The 20,991-nt window shown below is 41.2% G+C and overlaps 1 protein-coding gene across 1 annotated transcript in view; it reads right to left on the bottom strand.

Moving 5' to 3' along the window:
- Window positions 1-20,317, bottom strand: part of kif26bb (kinesin family member 26Bb) — a 32,479-nt gene extending 12,162 nt beyond the window's left edge. The window contains exons 1-12 of the mRNA XM_059357160.1: window positions 19,902-20,317; window positions 19,339-19,707; window positions 15,927-16,382; window positions 12,819-12,931; window positions 12,540-12,711; window positions 7,592-7,801; window positions 7,126-7,219; window positions 4,902-5,173; window positions 3,946-4,123; window positions 3,596-3,734; window positions 3,327-3,486; window positions 37-3,148 (exon numbers count right to left, since the gene is read on the bottom strand). Of these exons, the coding sequence (XP_059213143.1) occupies window positions 37-3,148; window positions 3,327-3,486; window positions 3,596-3,734; window positions 3,946-4,123; window positions 4,902-5,173; window positions 7,126-7,219; window positions 7,592-7,801; window positions 12,540-12,711; window positions 12,819-12,931; window positions 15,927-16,382; window positions 19,339-19,707; window positions 19,902-19,961 (5,335 nt within the window). The 5' untranslated portion in view covers window positions 19,962-20,317. The remainder of the gene's footprint in view (window positions 1-36; window positions 3,149-3,326; window positions 3,487-3,595; window positions 3,735-3,945; window positions 4,124-4,901; window positions 5,174-7,125; window positions 7,220-7,591; window positions 7,802-12,539; window positions 12,712-12,818; window positions 12,932-15,926; window positions 16,383-19,338; window positions 19,708-19,901) is intronic.
- Window positions 20,318-20,991: the final 674 nt, after the last annotated feature.

The raw sequence follows: 20,991 nt of genomic DNA, 5'->3' as shown, positions 1-20,991 counted from the left end.
CAGTTCATAAGAGGCCAGTTATTCCAGATGTTTTACCTGTGTTGCCTCTCCGCCGAGATGATCGACTGCTTCGAGCTACACTCAGGAGAGAGTTGCTCCTGTCGCTGACAGAATCTCTGTTTGAGATGGTGCTGCCTGTGGCTTCACTGTCTCTCATCATGCTGTCATATCCACTGCTCACCATACTGTTCCTGTTGGAAAAATTCAGGGATGTCTTCCCCATAGCTGGTGGCAAATCTCCACTCAACACACTGGTGGTGTCACTCGCGTGTCCACTCTGGTGATCAGGCATACGGGGAGCAGTCACCTGGCTGTATGGCGAGGGAAGGTCCAGCCCTCCTAAAGTGGGGCTGGAGGCCCGTTCCTTAAGCAGGTCTGAGATCCGGCCATTGACAAACCCCTGAATTGCAGATTTTGTGGATGAGCATGTGGAGCTCTGGCTCGGAGTCCGACTGATGGAGCGGAAAGACCGTGGAGGGGAAGAGGAGAAAAAGGAGGATGTCCGCTCAAAGCTAACAGTTTTACTGTCTGGAGAAAGACTAGCACTGCGGTTGATGGACTGCTGCAGGCCTTTGTGGGGGAGACTGAGGTTCTTGATGCTGGGGACAGACAGCCGACGGACTTTGGGGCTTGACATCTTAAGCTTTCCCACAGCAGATAGCTTGGAATGTGAATGCCTTGCAGATTGAGTTACAGGATTTTCATAAAAAAGTGAGTGATGACCCTGGTCAGTCCGAGGATTCTTCCTGGGGCTCCTGCTAGATCTTGGTAATGTACAATCTCCCTCAATATTACCTTTATATCCTCCCTTACAAGCCCCTTCAGTGCTTCCCTTGGAGCTGCCCTTAGAGCTCACGGAGGTGTTGCTACTGCCTCTATCAAGAGTTGGGAAGTCTCTTGGGATTCTCCCAAGGGAATTAGTCCTCGTAGCCAGCTGCTCCAGTCTGGCACTAAAAAGCCTGCTACTGTCTTCATTAGGGGATTTTGGCCTTTCACTATTATGTTTCATTCTTGTGTCAAATAAAGATTCAACACTCTTTCTAGTAGCACTAAAAGCTTGCTGTTTGTACTCTGCTCCGTGTTTTCTTGGAGAGGAGACATGGTGGCTGTGGTTTGCTGGGGAGTGCTGTCTGCCTTGCCTCCTCTCCAGAGTTACTCCTGGGCTACACGGTGTGGATGATGTCACCCCCCTTGGGTCTCTGTGGTAGTCTGCCATGTGACTGCCATAGTAGCTGTCCTGTTGGTTGGCATTTTGCCAGCCTCTAGGCAAACTACCTGTTTTAAAGGACGCAGTGGCGGTTTCTTGGCAACAAGGTAAAACCCCAATTCCCTTGGGGGCGTTGCCAACACGTCTGAAACCCATTTCTCCCCCCTCTGAGACCTTTGGTGTGTTCGTGGAATAAACATGCTCCCTGTCTCTAGGGTGGTTCTTGTCTGAATGTCTTGGCCTCTTGCCACACATTTTGTTTTCTGCTGTTTCACACAAAGCTGCATCTTCCAAGACCATTGGGGCATAAGAGCTTTGGCTAAAAGATGAGTCAAATACTTTGTCAGACTCTTTGGTATGTGTCTTAGAAGCCCCATTCCTCTTCTCAAGTGCCTTCTTATCTTCTGGAGGTTTGACACTATTTCCTTTGAGCTCAGATTGGACCTTGACTCCTGTAAAAGCATCATGAAGACTTCCTTTGTCTTTCGCACCATCCAGTTCACAATCCATATCTGTATTAATCAGCATGGGATTGATAAATGAAGGTAAGAACCTCTTTTCCCTTCTGAATTGATGCTGGGGCTTGTCGTTGTTAGCCTCTGTAGCTACAGATTGAGCAGCAGAGGTTTGGCTTGCATTAGAGGAACTTGTGGCTACAGTTTCTTCACTGACATTGCTGATTATCCGGATTGGTTTAGAGTTGGCAGAGCCTCGCACATGTGCCTGTGATTGGGCATTGTCTCTGATACAAATAATGTTTCCACCTGTCCTCCCCCTGTCCAATGCTCCACTGATGGTCACTTCCTCCACCATAGAGAAAACAAGTTCATCTTGGCCTTTTAAGTCCAGTGGCTGTTGAACAGTTACAGTGATAGTGGCTTTCATTTCCTTGACATCCTCTGCAGGGCGATTAGGTAAGACATCTCCAAGTATAACACTGGTAGCCAAGGAGTGTGAAGAGGAGCAGGAGGAGGTTGGAGATATGGGAGAACTCTTGCCAACTGGTGAAATCCTTTTGTCTGGTTTGAACCAATCAGCAGCTTCAGGACTCTCCCGTTTATTTGGAGGCTGACGTGCAGGGGAACTGGTGGCAGTCTTGCCCTGAACATCCACTTTAAAGTCCTGAGAAGAGAGCTTACCACCTGACTTAAGAGTTCCATTCATGCTAAGACTGAGAGTTTGATTCAGCAGTTCCTCACTGGAACTGGTTCCACTGCACTCCTCACAGTCATACAGGCCTGAATCCTCTCTCTGAAAGGTGTCTCCAGGGAAGGCACCATCTGTTTGTGTTTCTCCGACAAAGGTCTGACTGCAGCCTAACCCAGGATTCAACAATGTCTGTGGTGCCTCTGATGAGTCGGTGTCTGCCTGTTTCCCTGGTTCTTTCTGGGGCTTTGATTTGGTTGTGACATTGTTAACAGACGGGCCTTTTGAGGAAGACTTGAGCATATCCATTATTGCGTCACTTCCATCGATACAGCCCAAGCGCTCTTGAAGTTCAGCAAACGTGTCACATTTAAGACAGTCCCTCACTGGCTGCTTGATGTCTGCTTTCAGCACTTCAATATTCCCTTGAACAGTTTCCTCGTTCTTCTTCTCTCCCTGCAGCTGAGGAATTCTCAAAAGCTCTTGGAGCAATGCAGTAAACTCTGGGTCATCCATGTCAGCCTTGTTTGGATGTAATGAGGGTATGATGGGCACAAATTCAGGTTGTGCCAGTCTTGAAGTTCCTTTGGAATGGACCAAGCCATCCGAGTCTATTTGGATAACTGTGTCACAGGACTGGTCACTACTGGAGCGCTCATCCAGTTCACCACGCAAACGGAAACGAGGGATGTCAACATCTACCTCTTCGGTGGAATGGAACGCTCGCAGGGACAATGGAGGCCCTCTCTTTTCTTTAGTCAAACTCCTCCCGCAAGGAGAACATGAGGTGGACTGCTGTTAAATGAAGATAAATTGTAGAGTTAGTTCTAGTAATGGACTGTCCAAAACATAAATCAACAAATAAATCATTGGGGTACATTGAAAACAATCACATTCACTCCCCCAAAAAGGGCACCAATGTTGTGACACCATTAAAAGGTGGAAAATTCTTAGACGGTGATATGTACTGTACCTTTGTTCTCTTCTGCGTCCTGCGGATCCTTGAAGCCAGTTGGATAGTAGATAAGGTCTCTTGAAGGTGTACCAGTGAATCATCAACCTGAGCGATCACTGTTGTATGGCAATTAACATGACCCAAGGCTTCTCGAAGGAGCATAGTCAACTTGCTACCCCTATGTAGAGACAGTACAAATGTCCATGTAAAGTAATAGTAATAGTTCACTCTACAACAATGCATGCCAACGTGTTTACACCCATCACTTTTGAAATTTGCATTCTTACTTGTTGGGAATGGTTTTATGTCCACTTAGTAGAGACAACACAACATTGCCCAGTTCAGAATATGGAGGTTTATTCCTGGTCATACCCCTTATACCACTACACACATCTATCATGGTCAACTTAGTGGGGCCACGTGAGCCTAAGGATGGAAATCAGAGAACAGAGCAGAGTGTAAATTCAAAAAGCTTGTGTTTTCAAATCTGAAAATAAAGGAAACATTATTAAAATATATATATCAAAGTGCGTTAAATCAGCAGTGAATTTAGCGGTAACTGAGGGAAATTATTCACAGGGAAATATCAAGTTCACCACCGACAAGCCGCCCTGGTAATTTAATAATTCATGACAACCTTTGCCAATGGTGCTGCTTTCTGTACGAGGGGGCTGGATGTGGAGAGTGAAGAACATTATGGAGCTGTGGCACAGGTATGTAATGAAGTCACTGTGCCGACGTGCTGCAATGGCCGCATCCAGGAGGGAAGCAGCCCGCTCAGCAGTCGGAGCTTTCACCCGATTGTGGTTACGTAGCTGGAGGGAGGGGAGAGAATAATCATAAAATCTCATTAATCATCTTCTCATTAGCTACTTAAAGGGAAGAATCTTTTGAAATAACAGCTCCAACTGTTTCCTAGTATTTTTATAATAATGAATAAAGAGAAATGCACACCTACACTAGTAAGGTGCTGGCTTGCAACTGGCAAACAGCAGTGCGAGGGTGGAGAGGATTGTACAATCAATCAGATGTAATCTTTTATGTAATCAAATAAGTCTCACTCGCTACCAATATTATCTGATCACATACAGTGTAGGCCATTACCCTAATTGACTCAGTAAATAAACATTAACATTAATCCCACCATTTCTAGAAAGAAAAGCCTAAAATCTCACTTGGAATGGTCCCAACAAGAAATCTGTACAGTTTTGTAAGATCACTGACACCTGCGATGAAAATAAATGAGCAATTCATTTGTGTTGTGGATAAAGTAATAGGCTCATTTTCTGGTTCACAGCTGTTAAAACAACTGTAAAATAATGCTTATTTGTTTGCACATTATTGACTTTTTGATGCATTGCCAGTGAAGCAGAGCCAAGAAATTGCCACAGGCTTGCTGTCTTTTATTTGTGCCAAAGATTGATTAGACTGTACATTATCATACCAATAACAGTAACTATTTTTCATTTTATTATTTAATTTGGTTTTAAGGCTGAATACACCAACAATTTTGGCCAATGGACCCATGTGTGCTTGTCCTTAAACAGAGGAACAGACAGACCCAATCTAATAAAAAACATTTTTTCTCTTTACCTGAATCCCATAAACAGGGTCGTCTTGGAGTTTAATATGGGCTTTGGGGCTGTCCTGGACACTGCCTAAAGAGGGGACGACCTCCCCCAGCAGATCCCTCAGCGTATCCTCCTCTCCACAGCAAAGCTCTATAGCAGACACTGATACAGTCAGATCGGTCCACGTCTTTTCCCTCCGACGCTCGATGGCACTGTACAGCCAGGAGATGGCACAGGGAACCAGTCCAAGCTTCTGGATGCTCTCACCACTCCCCACCATGCTGGACCAGGAGCCTGAGGCAGACAAAAGAGCTCACACATGTATGCATGTTCCACACAAACATATAGTACACATACAGGCCTTGGAACACATGGACACCCCATCAACAATTATTAAATAAACTTATCACAATGTTTGTATGTTTTAATTTGATATACTCCACCACTTTGGTCCCCACTGAAATATCTCAAGAAATATTGAATGGATTGACATGAAATTTACACATTTACACACATTCCTGGTCCTCAGAGAATGAATCCTAATGACTCTCAGTCTGTGCTTTTTCATCTTGCATCACCATGAGGTTGACTTTATGTGGTACAGAATGGTACATATATATATATATATATATATATATATATATATATATGACAAATAATGGATGAATTGCAGTGAAATCTGTTACAGATACTCATGCATGGTCCCTTTAGAGCCTGATTTATAAAAACTTGAAACCCTTTAACTTTCATCTGCCGACATCTTCAAGTCAAGATTTTTATGTGTATAATCATCTTGTTTATGAACAAACACCTGCAAAACGATGTGCCTCAACCAAGCTGTGCATTGTCAGTTAGCAAATGTTAGCAAGCAAAAATGCCCAACTACTGCTAATCACATGGAATCTGGCAGACGGGAGATGGCAAACCAGATATAATTTTAGTGGACGAGAGCAGAAAGGTAAATTTATATAAGACAGATGGAGAGTACTTGTAACGGTAATGGTAGCAGTAAAATATTTTAACTTTATGCTTTAACTTTATTACGTAGATGCCTCACACAAGGAGAAATCATGGACATCACTATAGCAACATATCGTCATGCGGGTTGTGTTGATGATAAGCATGATAATAGAAAAAATAGTTATACCACACATAAGATTTTCCACCTTAAAACCTGCTTAAAACTAGTGTCAATGACTTTCCACCTAGAATCATGGTCATGTAGATGTGTCCCTGTGCCAGAGGGAGGCCTGAGCCTGGAGCTCTGCAGCAGGATTTACAGAAAAAAATATTTCCAGATTTTCTGATGGAATAGTGCTATACTGTCTCTCCAAGTGCACTTTTGCCCCACATTAGTTTTGAGTTATGGACCTGTTTGACCATCTCTTGTCTTATCCAAACTCTAATTGAATGAGGATAAGAGAATTGGTTTACTCCAATTAAAGGCCAAGCTGCCTGCCGTTATTCAGAGAGAATAGTATTCTGTGGAAGAGATTGATATCCCCTGGCTGTGGGCCACATGTAGTCTGTATCGGCCAGCTAATTCAATCAGATTTACGGAGAGTGGCGTCATGTGAAAAAGCAGCTCCAAGGAGACCCTGTCCTTACCCTTTGTGTGTGTGTGTGTGTGTGTGTGTCTGTGTATGTGTGTGCTGCAAATCTATTAAACCCCTTCACTGACTCTAAGTGCAGGCTTCCATCTCTCTAATAGCAATGTATTGCAGTCCATTTTGTTTACAGTCCTCTCTGAGATCAGTGCTTCTGCAAACTAAAATTAAATATTTGTGTCTTTTTGTGCAGTATGCTGAAATGTCTATCAAGCAAAATGGGAAGCTTTTGCAAAAGCATGCGTTGTATAATTGATGAATAGGCTTTTATTTACAAAGTAACAGGTGAAAAGTGAATGACTTAGGGGTGAGTTGAAATGGCATCCTTTTTCTGTCACTACTGTGGAATAAAGGCAGACAGAAAAAGACAAATGGACCAGGAGTGAGGGCAAAAGAACAAGGGGACTGGAAATGTGTATCAAGATTAGACAGAGGACAGGGAGAGGGAATGGAGACTGGGAGTTTAAGTGATAAAGAAAGAGTGAATGATAGCTGGAGTGGAACAGAGAAGGGGGTGGGGGGGAGGGGGGGGGGGGGGGGGGGGGGGGGGGGTTGGATGGCCCTTGAGCACAGATAAAAGCGTCCCACTCTCATCTTAAGATTTTAACCCATGGCCTCTCACGGTGACCGATTACTCACCTACATCAGCACATCCCAAACCGAGAACACATCCATCGCTGCCGCTGAGCACACATCGGATGACATCAGCCAAGACGCCCGCGCACACCTCGGCCTGGTCAGAACGGACAAAGGACAGCGAGCATCTTATGATTCATCTCTGCACTGAAATAGTACATCCAGTGAAACGAAAGAACCAAGATGCATGCTGATTCTGTTCAGTCCCTTGGGCTCAGAAACTGTAAGCGGAGCTCGGAGAAGGTTGAATATAATTGATGGTCTGTGTAATTGTGGTGGCTATCCAGGCCCTATCAGTTTTCAGGTCATCAGACATAAAGAGTGTACAGAAGGGAAAATATGCATTGAATATTTGAGAAAACACAGAATGCCCGGGGCTGTTTTAACATTATCTGTAAATGTAAAATTCGCAAACACTTAAAAACATATTTAAATTATGTTCATCAGTAATCAGGGTGAAGAACCGAACCTGGCTTGACTCCTGAGGATAGGCAGCGTCAAAGTTGATGGTCTTCAGAAGGTTTGTGGCATCCCTGCCTAGTGTCATTGTAGCGTGTGATTGGCTTTTGCTGACTGGTTCCATGATGCTGACTCTTTTTTTGGATGGATCAATCTGGAGAACAGGTGGTTGGCCTTGGCCCTCTGACAGCATTGGGCTCACCCTCAATGCGACTTTGACCTGTACACCAAAGGAGAATGAAGCATGATGGAATGACAGTATTTGAAGAACTGTTATGAAGGTGTAAACATACTGTAGCTGCATAGCTCTAGGGACAGCAATGTCAGTCTTTCTGTCTACCACCTGAAATATCTCAACAGCTATTGGATGAATTGCCTAGAAATTTGGTGCACAGTTTCATAGTCCCGAGAGGATACATTTTTATATTTTAGCTGGAACCTTAGCTTTTGCGCCATCATCAGGTAAAACCATAAACGGTACCAAAATGGATGTCTCCATGACATTACCTATATATTAATGAAGAGCTAAAATGAGGGTGCCTCCAACCATCACCATCTTGGAAGGGCAAAGAGTTGGTGTGTGGGTGAGCTTAGAGCCTGGTTTCTGAAACATGCCATCTGTGACAGCATCCACCTGTCCCTTGTGGCCAGGTCCTTGTACATAAAGTATGCAGAAGTGAGCTATAGAGACTAAATGTATTTTTTTTTGTTTTTTTTGTACCAGTGTAAACATGTTTATTTATAGCGCAAAGCGAGGCATTTTAACATAGGGGTGTGTGGGAATTGACTTGTTTTTGGAAGCCAGACTCAAGTGGCCATTCAGTGAACTGTAGTATGCGCTTTCATGTTTAAAATTTGATTAAAATAAAATAAAATATTTTTTCAATACTTTAGTTTATGACCATAGAGTATATGAAATATGACCTAATTCCTACAAAACTAATGACATTCCATCAGCCTCAACTTTGTATTTATTGTTAATTAGCAAATGTTAGCATGCTTACATATTCAACTTAAATGGCAAATCTGATTATGCTCACAAGCACATTAACATGTTAGCATTATCATTCATTCATTCACCGTGAGCACATTAGCATGCTAAATTTAGCATTTAGCTCAAAACACCATTGTGCTTTAAGGTAAATGCCTTACAAAGATATGCTAGCATGGCTGTTTTGTTTTGTTTTTCTCATTTTATGTGAACCAATTCTTTAATGCTGTATGGTATGGAGGTCATAAAAGGCATTAAAGAGTTATGTATAGAAAGTTAAAACTCTCCAGTCTAACTAGGCATATGGCTACTCTCCTTAGCTTACTACTAGCATCCTACTGTACCCCAGTTAGCTAGTGAGCAGCTACAGGCTGAAAGATTAAATGCCTTTTACAGTGGTTAAGTGTACACTACCATTTCACTTTCCCATGTATACAAACTGTATACATATACAGGCAAGGGCTAAACATTTCAAACTACTCTGAGACACCTAGAAAAGAAAATTCCATTATTTATTAAATGCCAGGAGTGAGTCGGTGCTGTGCTTTACAGAGCAACATGTAGTCATATAAGTGATTTCAGAAGACGCCTGTGTTTGCCAGCTAAGAATGGTACCATCATGCATGTAACTTTAACTTTTGAGTATAAACACCAGCAGCAAACGGAAACTCATGAAAAAAGAATGAGTCTCAAAAACAGAGGTTCAAAAATATCTTCATATAAAATTCAGTGAGTTTTAGCCATCTGAAATTCAAAACGCTAAAGTGAGAAATCCCTAACACGTGTATACAGACTGTATGTATCCCACAAAATCTTCTTCTTGGTTGAGTAAAAGTGCCTGTTATGTTGTCAGTTGCCATGTCTTCTATTTATACATTTCTGTTTAAAAGTTTCTGTTTACAAAACCTGGGGTTTAAACTCAGAAGCCTGACATCAAATGTAGCTGTGAACAGTCAGACTTCAGCTCGCCCCTGCTGCTCAGCCATGGGAGGCTGAGATACTATTTTATGCACCGTAGGTTGCAAGAAACCACAGTTGGAAAGGGAAGCCTTGGCAGAACAAAGTAGTAAATGTCAGAAAGGATTAGGTTTGAGCATATGGACAGTGAGCGAAAGATGCTGTACTGACTTCACTGAAAGTTGTACCCCATTTGGCAGTCTTTTCTTTTGCTTAGCCATCAACTGATTTGTATGAATACAAAAATGAGCAGCATAATGTTTAATGTTAAACTGAGATAAAAATGTGTGTTCTTTAGGCTGCAATGGATAACCACATGATCCAATAAGTGCAGAAAGCATACATGCACTTATAACTGCATGGCTATGCATGCCTGCTGCAATATTTCCGAATGCCATGACATTAATTCCTTAATGCAGTTCTCTGCAGGAAGCCTTCAGATTTAGAGGCTTTAAGGTCTAAATTAAGTTACATCCTGACTCTGACAGCCATTAAACAAGGCTCATAGGTCTTAGTCTGCAGGAAGACAAGGCAACATTCACCTCACAACAGACAATAAACTCTATTAAGGTTTATAAACCAATTATAAAGTAATTTTTAATCAGGATTCAGGTCTGCAAGATTGCAAATAGCCCTGTGCGCCATGACACCCAGTCGAATGTGGTTTTCTTGAAATTGTCCAGGACTGCATTACATCACCATGACATCACCCATCACTGACAATTTGAATATCTGAAAGCCATATTCCATCTGCCACATGATATGTTCCCAGCTTTTTTCCTCCTCCCTTATCATAATTGTAATACCTTATGCAAGCTCCCTAACCCTATCGAACATGTGTCAAACTCTTTTTATGAGGGTTAAATTATTCAAGAGACCCATTTACGCAGAGAAAATCCGCCTTCGTTCTCACACACACACACACATATATACATATATATATATATATATATATTTGCACGCAGAGGCGCTCAGGGCTGAGTGCACGGGCAGGTGTGGCTGGCAGTGAGGTCTATCTGAGCCCTTATCTGTAACTCTAGACTAAACCCAAGAGTCCATCTATCTGAGACAAGGGGAGGGCAGGCAGCCATATTGATCTCCCCAGTTTCTCCCAGAGGAGATGACTGGAGGGGAGGGAAGGAACAAGATGGAGACATTAGCACCACATTACAGTGGATCATGAAGAAGGTGTGATATAGGATTTCTTCCAAATTGACTGTGATCTCTTTACTCTGCAACAGGGGCGGTAAAACACTTCCAGAATGGTGGTTGAGGTGAGGATGCTAGTATACTTCCAAGGATGAATCAACAGTCCAGGCCTATTCTATGTATGTTCAGAGAATCTTATCAAGTCATTGCCATTGTCTTCTTGTATTATAGGCACACTCGCCTCACAAGACACTTCAACTATGATGACTGTTGTGGGGAAGTTTTGTATATTAATTCTGGGAAACTATGCTAAAGCATGCAGTAGATAATGCATGTTGTGTGTATATATCTCTTTATGACACACATTAGAGCAGACAATGGGTTGTGTGCCTCTTCCATTATTAGGCATATGGTGTGTTTTTTCCCCTTGCAACTTTCCTGCACTAATGTATGTGATGTGCTGCAAAGAGCCGCACAGTCAAGAGTTCAAATGTGTTGAACTTTGAACCCAAACTGCACTGTGAGTGCTGTGAATGGCTAAAGGCTTAAAGACGAATGAATTAATATGGTGTGTTTCTAAACAAAACTACTGTATATGATAGTAAATTACCATTTATTATTGAGACTTAACAAAAAAAGTGTTGTTGGGTGAAATATTAGATATAGATAATATCATTGGTATAGAAAAGCTTTTTAATTTTTTTTTTTAATTACATATGTTTTGGATGAAGCACAAACTGGTTCACCTAGGAGACAGCTGTTTGATCCCATGTGAAACCAATAGTCTGCGTTGACTTATTTATACTTAGCTATGTAAGTTATGGTTATGGTTAATTACAGAGGTTAAATTTCCCTGTTGTGGGACTAATAAGGGAATCTTAATCTTATGTAACAAACATAACTATTTGAACCATCATCTTTTACTAAAAATAATCAATTGTTGAAGTTCAAATAAAAACCCACCTACCAACACTTCTATTTACTTATTTTTTTAAACATTTCTTTACTCATAAACACATTATATATCTGTTAGGATGCAGTTTTTGTAATTCTGCCCAGCATGTATAAGCTCAGCGAAATTTGAAACTTAAGGATGTGTATTTCAGGAATGAGACTTGTGTCGCCACTTATTTGATGTTGACAGGCTGACCATATAAGCTGACCACACATGACCACATAAATTACATCTGTTGACAACTTTACCATGTAAGCACAAAGTTAAGCAACCTTCAATGTACCAGAATAACTGGCACCGTGCCACGACAAGTATATAAGCAGTTTCAGTCTCTGAAAATATTTAATTAATTCTGTTGCATGAGAGATGAATCTGACGTTGTGTGCATTAAGTCACATGCATTGAACTTTTTTGACCACCTTCTCATTTCAACCACATCTAGAAAATGCATCATATCAATGTCATAATGAATTTACAAGCCAAAATGTAAAAGCTACAAGTTGTGATTATAATTAGCTCCTGACTGTAGCTTCTTACTTCTCAATCAAATCTTAGCAAAAAAAAGTGTTTCTAAAAATATACCAAAAATAGTCCTATCAGTATTTAATATTAGCCAAAAAGTTATTATTATAAGTTAAGTAATGCAAATGTTGAGTAAAATGTCAACTGTAATACTGATCTGTAATTAGACTGCCTCGCTTTAACCAATCAGTAAAATTAAGGGGCGCTCAGATTTAGCTCTTCATTAAATCGTTTTTCCAATTTAACGAGAGAATCAGGGTAGTTGTGAAAAATATATAAAAATAAATATTACCTAACTGCACCCAAGCCAAATGTGGTTAACTGACAAAGAGAAAAATCTGCATGTAGTGTAAATCTAGAGGAATTTGAAGCCCACAGGTCTACCTTGCCAACACTGGGTGAGTCTTTGGTTCTAGTGGCAGCTTGAAGCAGGCAGGAGGGGACGGGCGGGGGATTTTTCTGGATCATCTCCCTGAAGCAGGTGGAGAAATGAGCGGGAGATGGATCGGAAGCCTGGCCTTTTTTCCTCGATGTCAGGTTGAGCTTCTCGGCTGCCCTGCAGGGGAGAAGGGAGGTGGCATGTCACACCACTAAAACATCACCAGTGCAGATAAAACACATTAGTACACACAACAGTTGCTGATTAAATATAGATGTATTTACCTGGCTAAAAGGGACATAGCAGCAGTATTGGCTATGGTCACTACTCTGGATAAGTGAGGGATCTTTGAGGTCGTCTGTACGGTGCCACAGCCGAGCGCAGCATCATCTGCAGCCTGCTGGGGGGGAAAGCTCATTATAAAAACCAAATCTGTAATTGCACCCACTCCAAAAGGGGCTATTATCACGGGAATTACTCTGGGGACAATGTGGGGTGCGTCTGTCTAACTAGGGCATCCTGGCTGAGAGCACAGTGGATTAAACATACATCATTAGTCATGTTACAGCTCCGGATAGCTGCATGTGGAGTGAGAGGAATAGTTTGTGATGGTTGTAGTGACTGCTGTCGGAGTTAAAACATGACTCAGGGGTGAAGAGGTGCAGAAAACATACTGTCACTGCCTCTGACACACACACACACACACACACACACACACACACACACACACACACACACCCTCAGTTAAGCAGCTTCCAACACTGCTGCTCTGTGGTGTGTGTTTTGCACTCATTCATAACGGTGCAGTGTCACTTCAACACTATTCAGCATGCGTTTGCTGCTGCTCAACATGAAGTTACTGGGTTTTCGCTGCAGGCCACAGAGCCAACATCTGTGTATATACTGTATATATGTATCATCAGTGTCTTAGTCTTTGTAGGCCAAGATAACGTCAGCTCAGTCTTTCTTTCTTTCTTTTTTTTAAATCATGTCCAACCAGAAACTGCCAATTAGTGCCATGGAAGAACTGCAAAGGTTATTGGTTTAGACAGACACTGGGAGGAGAATAAGGAGAAGACAAAGTTAATATATGTAGGGTAATATGGGTTATGTATAGAAACCTCCCCACCCTTCCCCTTGTCATCTTGTTGACTCATCTGTTAGAATCCCTTTTATCCATCTATTTAATCTTCTTTCTCTTTGCTCTTTGCTCTCTGTATTTGTAGTCCTTTATTTATATTATCTCTTGTTTTCTCCTCTTCCGGCCTCCACTCCACCTCTTTAAATCATAGATTCTCTCCAGTCCTATCTCCTTCCTCCCATCTTAAACACTTAATTTCCCTTTCTCTTCTTCTGCAATCCACTTCTTCTCCGCCCTCCTTTTTGTCTCCTCTCTCCATACTCTTCGTCCTTCACTCTCACTCTTCTCATATAATTTCACCTCAGCCACATAAACCTGTATTGATCTGCTCTCACAGCGGACCCGCCTGGTTAAAATCTCTTGCAAAGCCCAGGACGGTTACATGTGAGTAAGATGTTGCATTGTTATAATGAAATTTGATTAGACAAGTCGATTAAGAATAACAGACTAATTACAATGTTGCTCCCAGGGTTTTTTACAGTCCAATTGAGCATTCACAAAAACCCCACCCCCTTCAGTTACTGTTGCTATGTCTGTCCAGTTTCCCGTTCTCACACTGCACATTAACACACACATATTAATGACAACAGTGGCAGCTTTACCACTTGACATTCTAAGCACTTCTTAACACAACGTGTGCTTGATTTCAGACAGAAATATACAAAATCTTCTTCTCATTTGTAGCTAACACAGACAACAATTTTGCCAGCTGTTGCTGCTAGCATATTTTATCAGCTAGCTAATGAAGCTCATGCTAGCTCCACGAGTTGTACGAAAGCGCCTTCAGCTGACTCAACATTAAAAGCTGACTTAGTCTTTCAAGCTGACTGCTTTTAAAGGTCCCACATTGTAAAGTGAGATCTCCATGTCTTTTTTTTTTAAATTAAGAATAAACCAGCACCTATAAGCCTAGGTGCAATTAAATACTGTGAATGTATTTAAATGCTCAATCCACAGAAACTGTGTTGTGGCAAGAGTGTGTGGATGAGCTAAAAAGCATTCTGGTGGGTCTAAAAGTTTCTCCCTCCTGCTAGAAGACTTCTTCACCACGAGGAGAACCGCCCCTATGCTGATGATGGCGTCTATTGCCCCAACCAACAACCTCTGTAGTCTCATTTAGCTAACTTGTTAGCAACTGCCTTTTTTAATACGTGAAATCATCAAAATTCTCAAGTGGGGTGTTAACTGGTGTACATTATGTTATAGAGTAAACAGTGATTGCTTAACCTTGTGTTAATCTAATTTAATTTCAGGTATCTAACCAGTAGGGCTGGGTATCGTTTAAAAATGTTTCGATACCAGTACCGATACCAGTACCCTTAACACGATACCGATACCAATTGAGTAATTCATTTGATACTTTTTTTCAACTAAAAAAAGTAATCGGTTGCGTAAATGTCACCACTCCTCCCCACTCAAAATATTTTTAATCAATTTTTAACCAATAAAACAGCACATTACTCAAATAATGCTTGCGGTGATTGGCTGCGAACAAAACCATAGAAACAGTCATTTTGTTGATCTGGGTACTAAAAGAACCGACTGCAGGTATCGTTTGACAGGCGCAGTTTCTATACTACTCGTAGTAGTCTACTCGTTGTTTCGTTCGATACCTGAAAGGTATTAAGTACCAATACCCAGCCCTACGAGCCAGACAATTAAAAAAACATTGACCTAATACAAGGGAAGCGCAAAACTGCTGACTCATTTCTGGCCTTTAGGACTCATTCCTGCAGTACTATACAGTCAACTTTCCTGTCCATAACGATTCTCTGTCCATCAAGTCACATGTCCGATATCTACAAGCAGTATGAAAAGTTGAACCAAACCAACCACATGAAACATCTAAACCCTTCTTACTCACCTTGGACAGGTTTATAACCTTTTCATTGGGGACTTGGGGGAGGGCGTGCTCAATCTGGCGTGGCTTCCATCGCAGTAATGCATATTTCACCAGCCGCCCTGTTAAATATGACCATCCCCCTATTGATCACGAGTGCTTTTTGACTGGTTGGCTTTTATGACAGGGGTAAATCATGACCCAATTCCATTCCATTAGCAAGAGTACTTTAAAACAACGTCCTTAGCCATAGGATCTAAATAGGCTCTGATTAGACACTATGAATCATTGCTTTGCTGACACGTGCACCCGTAAAGACATACTTTACCCATATAGCTCATTAAAAGGGGAATGCACACTAGGGGATGTGTTATGTGTGATTTAGTGGTAGGGGAAGGCTTTTAGGGGTACCTTATGGTAAGAGTACATGGTGACACCATCAGCATTTGACGCAGATTTAGAAACGACCAGCTGCTGCTGTTCTTCTACCCAGCGGTCCATATCGGGGTTGGGGAGCTTGGGCCCCCTCCGTCGGAGGGTTTGAGGGGTCCTCTGAGGCGTCCTCGGGCTTCTTGGACTGTGAGGACTGTGTGGTTGATGCACAGCTTCCCTCGGAGCTCTGTCTCCATGCTTTGTCTCACTTTGTCCCAGCAGCGTAGCAGTGCTAAAGCTGGGTTCAAAGGGAGGCTTAGCTAATGACTGACCCCTGCTCAGAGCCAAGTGGATGGCTTCTTGTTTGAGCTGGTTTAGGTTTAAGCCGCAGGCTCCACACTCGCCCTGCTCCCTCTCTCTGTCTCTGGGATCATTGGTGGAGCGACTATGGACGCGAAGGTTGTCGTGAAGAAACACAGACAGGTCACTAGAATCCTGCAAAAATGCAAAAAAGGGGAAGAACCATTTTTACAATAACAAATTGCAGATGAACTTGGCAGTGAGGTGTTTAAAGCATTTACTGCAGCTACTTGTAGTTTCCGCCTGTAATTGTATTTTCACAACAGAGACAAACCTAATAACATCACAGATTCATCAAAAGCTTCTGGTAAAGACATAACAACAAACTAATTTGCTTTGTTTGATTTCTGGCTTGAGGATTACATGAATGATCACTGAGCATATGGAAATGGAATCTAGGTAGGGCACTGCATGCAATCTTAGCACTTAGTGAAGTAATCAAGGAGTCTTTATTATTGATTAATGCTACCATTGTCATCTGCAGTAAGCAAAGCAAACTTACTGCACCTTTAAAATAAACATAAATGTCATAAATCTCTGCTGAATATTTCCTTGGCCATAAGCCAGGAGGAAACCTACTGCTTTAAAATGACATAAACTATATATTATGACAATAAGATAATTGTGATCATTAAGTGAGTGTTACTATAGTAGCCAGTCATTATTTAGCTGGATGATTATGATAAAATACACATCAAGCATCATCAACATGTCTGTGCATCAGCCAATATGTTTCTTGAAATGATGAAAAGTACAATATGAGGATTTGAAAATATACTATATTAGGTTAGAAAACACAATATTTGCCCAATTCAACCACGCCCATTTCAGGTTTTCTATCCAAATACAGATTGAGACGCATGATTTTGTTGGTTGAACGACTACAGAAGCACATAATGACCTCTTGTACATCTCTCCATCCAGCACACTGAACCCACCCTGCTCCCCATCCATCCAATCCATCCAGCACATTACCACTGATCCATATTCATCCAGAGGAGGAGCTCTCAGAAATTATGTAAAACGGAGTCATTTAAACTCCAAAAGTACTTGAACATCAGTGATTAAATGAATGTCTGCCACAAATCTCCATATCCAAGTGTCATTAAACCACAGGCACCTCCTTACCTCCTCTTAATTCTACATGAATTAGCAAAAGTAATTCTACCACCTGCAAAACTCAGTTCCAGGTTTCTATGTCTAGTTTTCCTCAAATAGAAATGATGAAAGATATATATAAGAATGAATGTGCTCTAGTGGCCAGATGGGTGACTGGACTTTCCATCTGAGCCAGATTGCAAGCCCATTTAAAAAAGATGACGTTACAGCGCCATGATGCTTTTTGAAAAATCATGCTCGGATCAATAAACCTGCAAGGAGCTAGCTGGCTTATCATATTTCTTCTGACCATGTCTATGGCCACAAGACACTATCTCTCCCTGTGTACTGCTCTGGCCTGTGGTCTCTCTCTGAAACCATGACGCGAGCTGTGCCCCATCCCACTTAACAGGACAAAAATAAATAGTCTTCCCTCAATGGAGAGGACTGTGGAGATGACACAGGGATGTCGGTATGAAATATTCATGCCCATTTGGAACCACTCACGCAGGAATGGCACTGGTTTACTTTGTCGATTGGAGTGTGCTTGATGGATGTTGGTGGTGACAAATGTACAGATGGAAGCAGAACTGTATGGCAGCACTGTAAAGACTGATGTGCCCACATGAACCTTAAAACACTTTCTAATTGACTTAAATATATAGCACTAAGGTGAATGTGTTGAAAGCAGCAGCTTATAACAAATCAGGGCTGCAGCTCATGATTATTTTCAATAGTGATTTTTAAACAAGCAATCAGTTAATCGGTTAGTTGAAATAAATAATGTCTCCAACAATTACCCAGAGTCCAAGCAGACATATTTATATTGCTCGATTTGTCTAACCAACACTCCACACCCTAAAGATTTACAATGCACTGTCAGACAAAAACACCCAGCAAATATTCACAAGTAAGAGGCTGAAACTCAGCAGACGTTAATGTTTCCATCAAAATTGCTGCTTATTAAATTTCCATCAATTGATTCACTGACTGATCATCAATCTCTGATTCTGTATATGTACATGAGCCTAATTATGTTATATTATATTAAACACAGTCACCCATGAAGTTGGAATAATTTTGCTTTCAGACACAATCATCTGTTAATCGTGGTTTCATTTTCATTGTGATATGTTTGAAAGAGATTGATTAAAAAAGTTTTGAGAAGATATGCACTTTATGTGTCCATAATATCACATTGTCACAATCATATCATGGAAAGAGGTAGAAAAAGATTTTATTCCAACTTTATGGCTGATCGTGTATTATATGTATTTTCAGCTTGTATAGGCTACTTATTCTATCACAGATTATATTTGTTGAAAATAATGGGTAAATAACTATGCAACCTTATGAATCTGTTTGTTTTGGGCCATAAATATAACCTCATACCCAGTGAATCTATTAGCACCATAAAGACCAATCAGTGACTCGTTTATATTTTTTATTATTAGTGAACAATTAATAGGGCTGCACATAATTAAAATACTGTGCTTTTTTTTTTAAATTTCAAAGCAAATGCAAATTTCAGAAAGGCACAATGGGTCAAAATAGCAGTCTGATTCTAATATAACCTAATATACGTATTGTGGTGCTCAAAGATGTCCTACAAATCATATTCTACAGACCTATGGAAAATTCTGTTTGGTAGAGATCTTCTCAGAAAATCACACTATGATCATTTTAATATAGGCTCTAAAAATGGAATAATGGTGCAAAAAAAATTTAATTTCCTACAGTATCATGAATTATATTGCAATTGTCATCACTAAAAAAAATCAGATAGACTTTTTTCCCCCAAATCATACACCCCTAACTATTACCCTATACCACCACCTGCTGAAAGGTCCTTACATGTGTTTGCCTCACTCCACATTTAATGCCAACGTCTGACCCTAAACATTTTTTTTTAACATTTATATCAACTTTAAAGTGAGCAGAATGATCTTAGGTGCGTTTTGCTCCAGCTCCATCAGAGCATCATGGTACTGACCTTGCAGGAGAAGTGATGGTGGACAGCCAGACTCAGAGCTTGTTTCTTCAGAGCAACAAGGGTCGCTGAGCACTTCTCACAACACGCAACTTTCCTCTCGGACCTCCCAAAGCCGGAGAAGGCGGACATGGTCCCTCTACATACAGTCCCACTACCAGAGGACATTGTACTCCTGATGCGGTCTCCGAGGGTCCCAGGGAGGGACTTGTATGACGGGACAGCGTCTGCTCTCTGGCACATATTCCGGTGCGGGTCGCCTCTGGACCTCCCGGCCCCCTCAGGAGTAGGGCGCTCCTGGGGTGGGCAGTGTTTCCAGTTAATACTGGTAGAAAAGCCGACGGGCTCACAGTGATGCTGCACCTCTGAGCTCTGAGGAATAAAACATTACCAGAAGGATGTATGTGGGCTTCGGCAGCGGGAAATTAGATGTCAATCGACGTGGACAACTGTAACCACACCCAAATGTCTATCTTGCAGTGCAACATCTTATACAAAACTCTATAAAGAGCGTGTAATGATTTACTGGTGAAAAAATGTGTTTATAATGAATAAATGTGACTTACCCAGTGTGTTTCTCTCACCGAGGCAGGAAATCTGTCTCCTCTTCCAGTCAGAGATGACATTACAACTTGTTAATATTTAAAAAGATATCCGAACAAAGGCAGGGCGCACTTTTATTTAATTTAGCCAAGGCTCCGTGGATAAAAAGCAAAAATATTTCACTCATGGTAGTCTTTGATGGAAAAATCTGATAAAGTAAGAGGCTGGAGACACTAACTGTCTCCGAGGTGGAGTGATGACAGTGGCACAGTGGAGAAGGAGTGAGCGCACTGACTGAAGAGCACTTCAAGGATTCACTTGGCTTTTTATTACAACCTCCTCTGGGAGGCAGTAAGGAGCAAGACGACAGGAACAGACCTTATTTATATACAGTCTATGGAACACACACGGCTTGTTAATGGTCTCTATTTCAAAATACAGTCATGGAAAAAATTATTAGAACATTGTTTTCTTCTATTTCTTGTTAATTGTAATGCCTGGTACAACAAAATGTATATTGATTTGGACAAATACAATGATAACAACAATAATAGCTCAAAAGAATTTAATTTAAGACATTTTCCATGGTTTTCTTGATAATAACCAAAATCATTATCAAGAAAACCATTGAAACTGGCTATATATCCGCTCTTAAATTAAACTCTTATCAGCTATTTTTGTACCTTTAGTTGTTCCAGGCAATAAAATGAACAATAAAGTGAAGAAAACAAGGGTGGTCTAATAATTTTTTCCATGACTGTATAATTCAAGCAATCTTCTGTATAGCGGTTCAGCTCATATGTAAAGGTAGTGTGTTTCTTCTTGCAGAGATAAAGCCACCTGCATGAACGTAGAAACACGACATCCCTCCATGGTTACTGTAGGGATTCAAATGTTACATTATGATGTCAATATAGACGTGATCAGTGGTGGAAGAAGTATTCAGATCCCTTATTTAAGTAAAAGTGCTAATACCACACTGTGAAATAACTCCACTACAAGTAAAAGTCCTGCATTCAAAACTAACTAAGTAAAAGTACAAAAGTATCAGCTTCAAACTGTACTTTAAGTATCAAAAGTATAAGTACTCATTATGCAGAATTGACCCAATCA

Source organism: Centropristis striata, chromosome 18 (genome assembly GCF_030273125.1).
Source record: "Centropristis striata isolate RG_2023a ecotype Rhode Island chromosome 18, C.striata_1.0, whole genome shotgun sequence".
NCBI classification, from domain to species: Eukaryota; Metazoa; Chordata; class Actinopteri; order Perciformes; family Serranidae; genus Centropristis; species Centropristis striata.
This window is presented reverse-complemented; position numbering and strand designations above follow the sequence as displayed.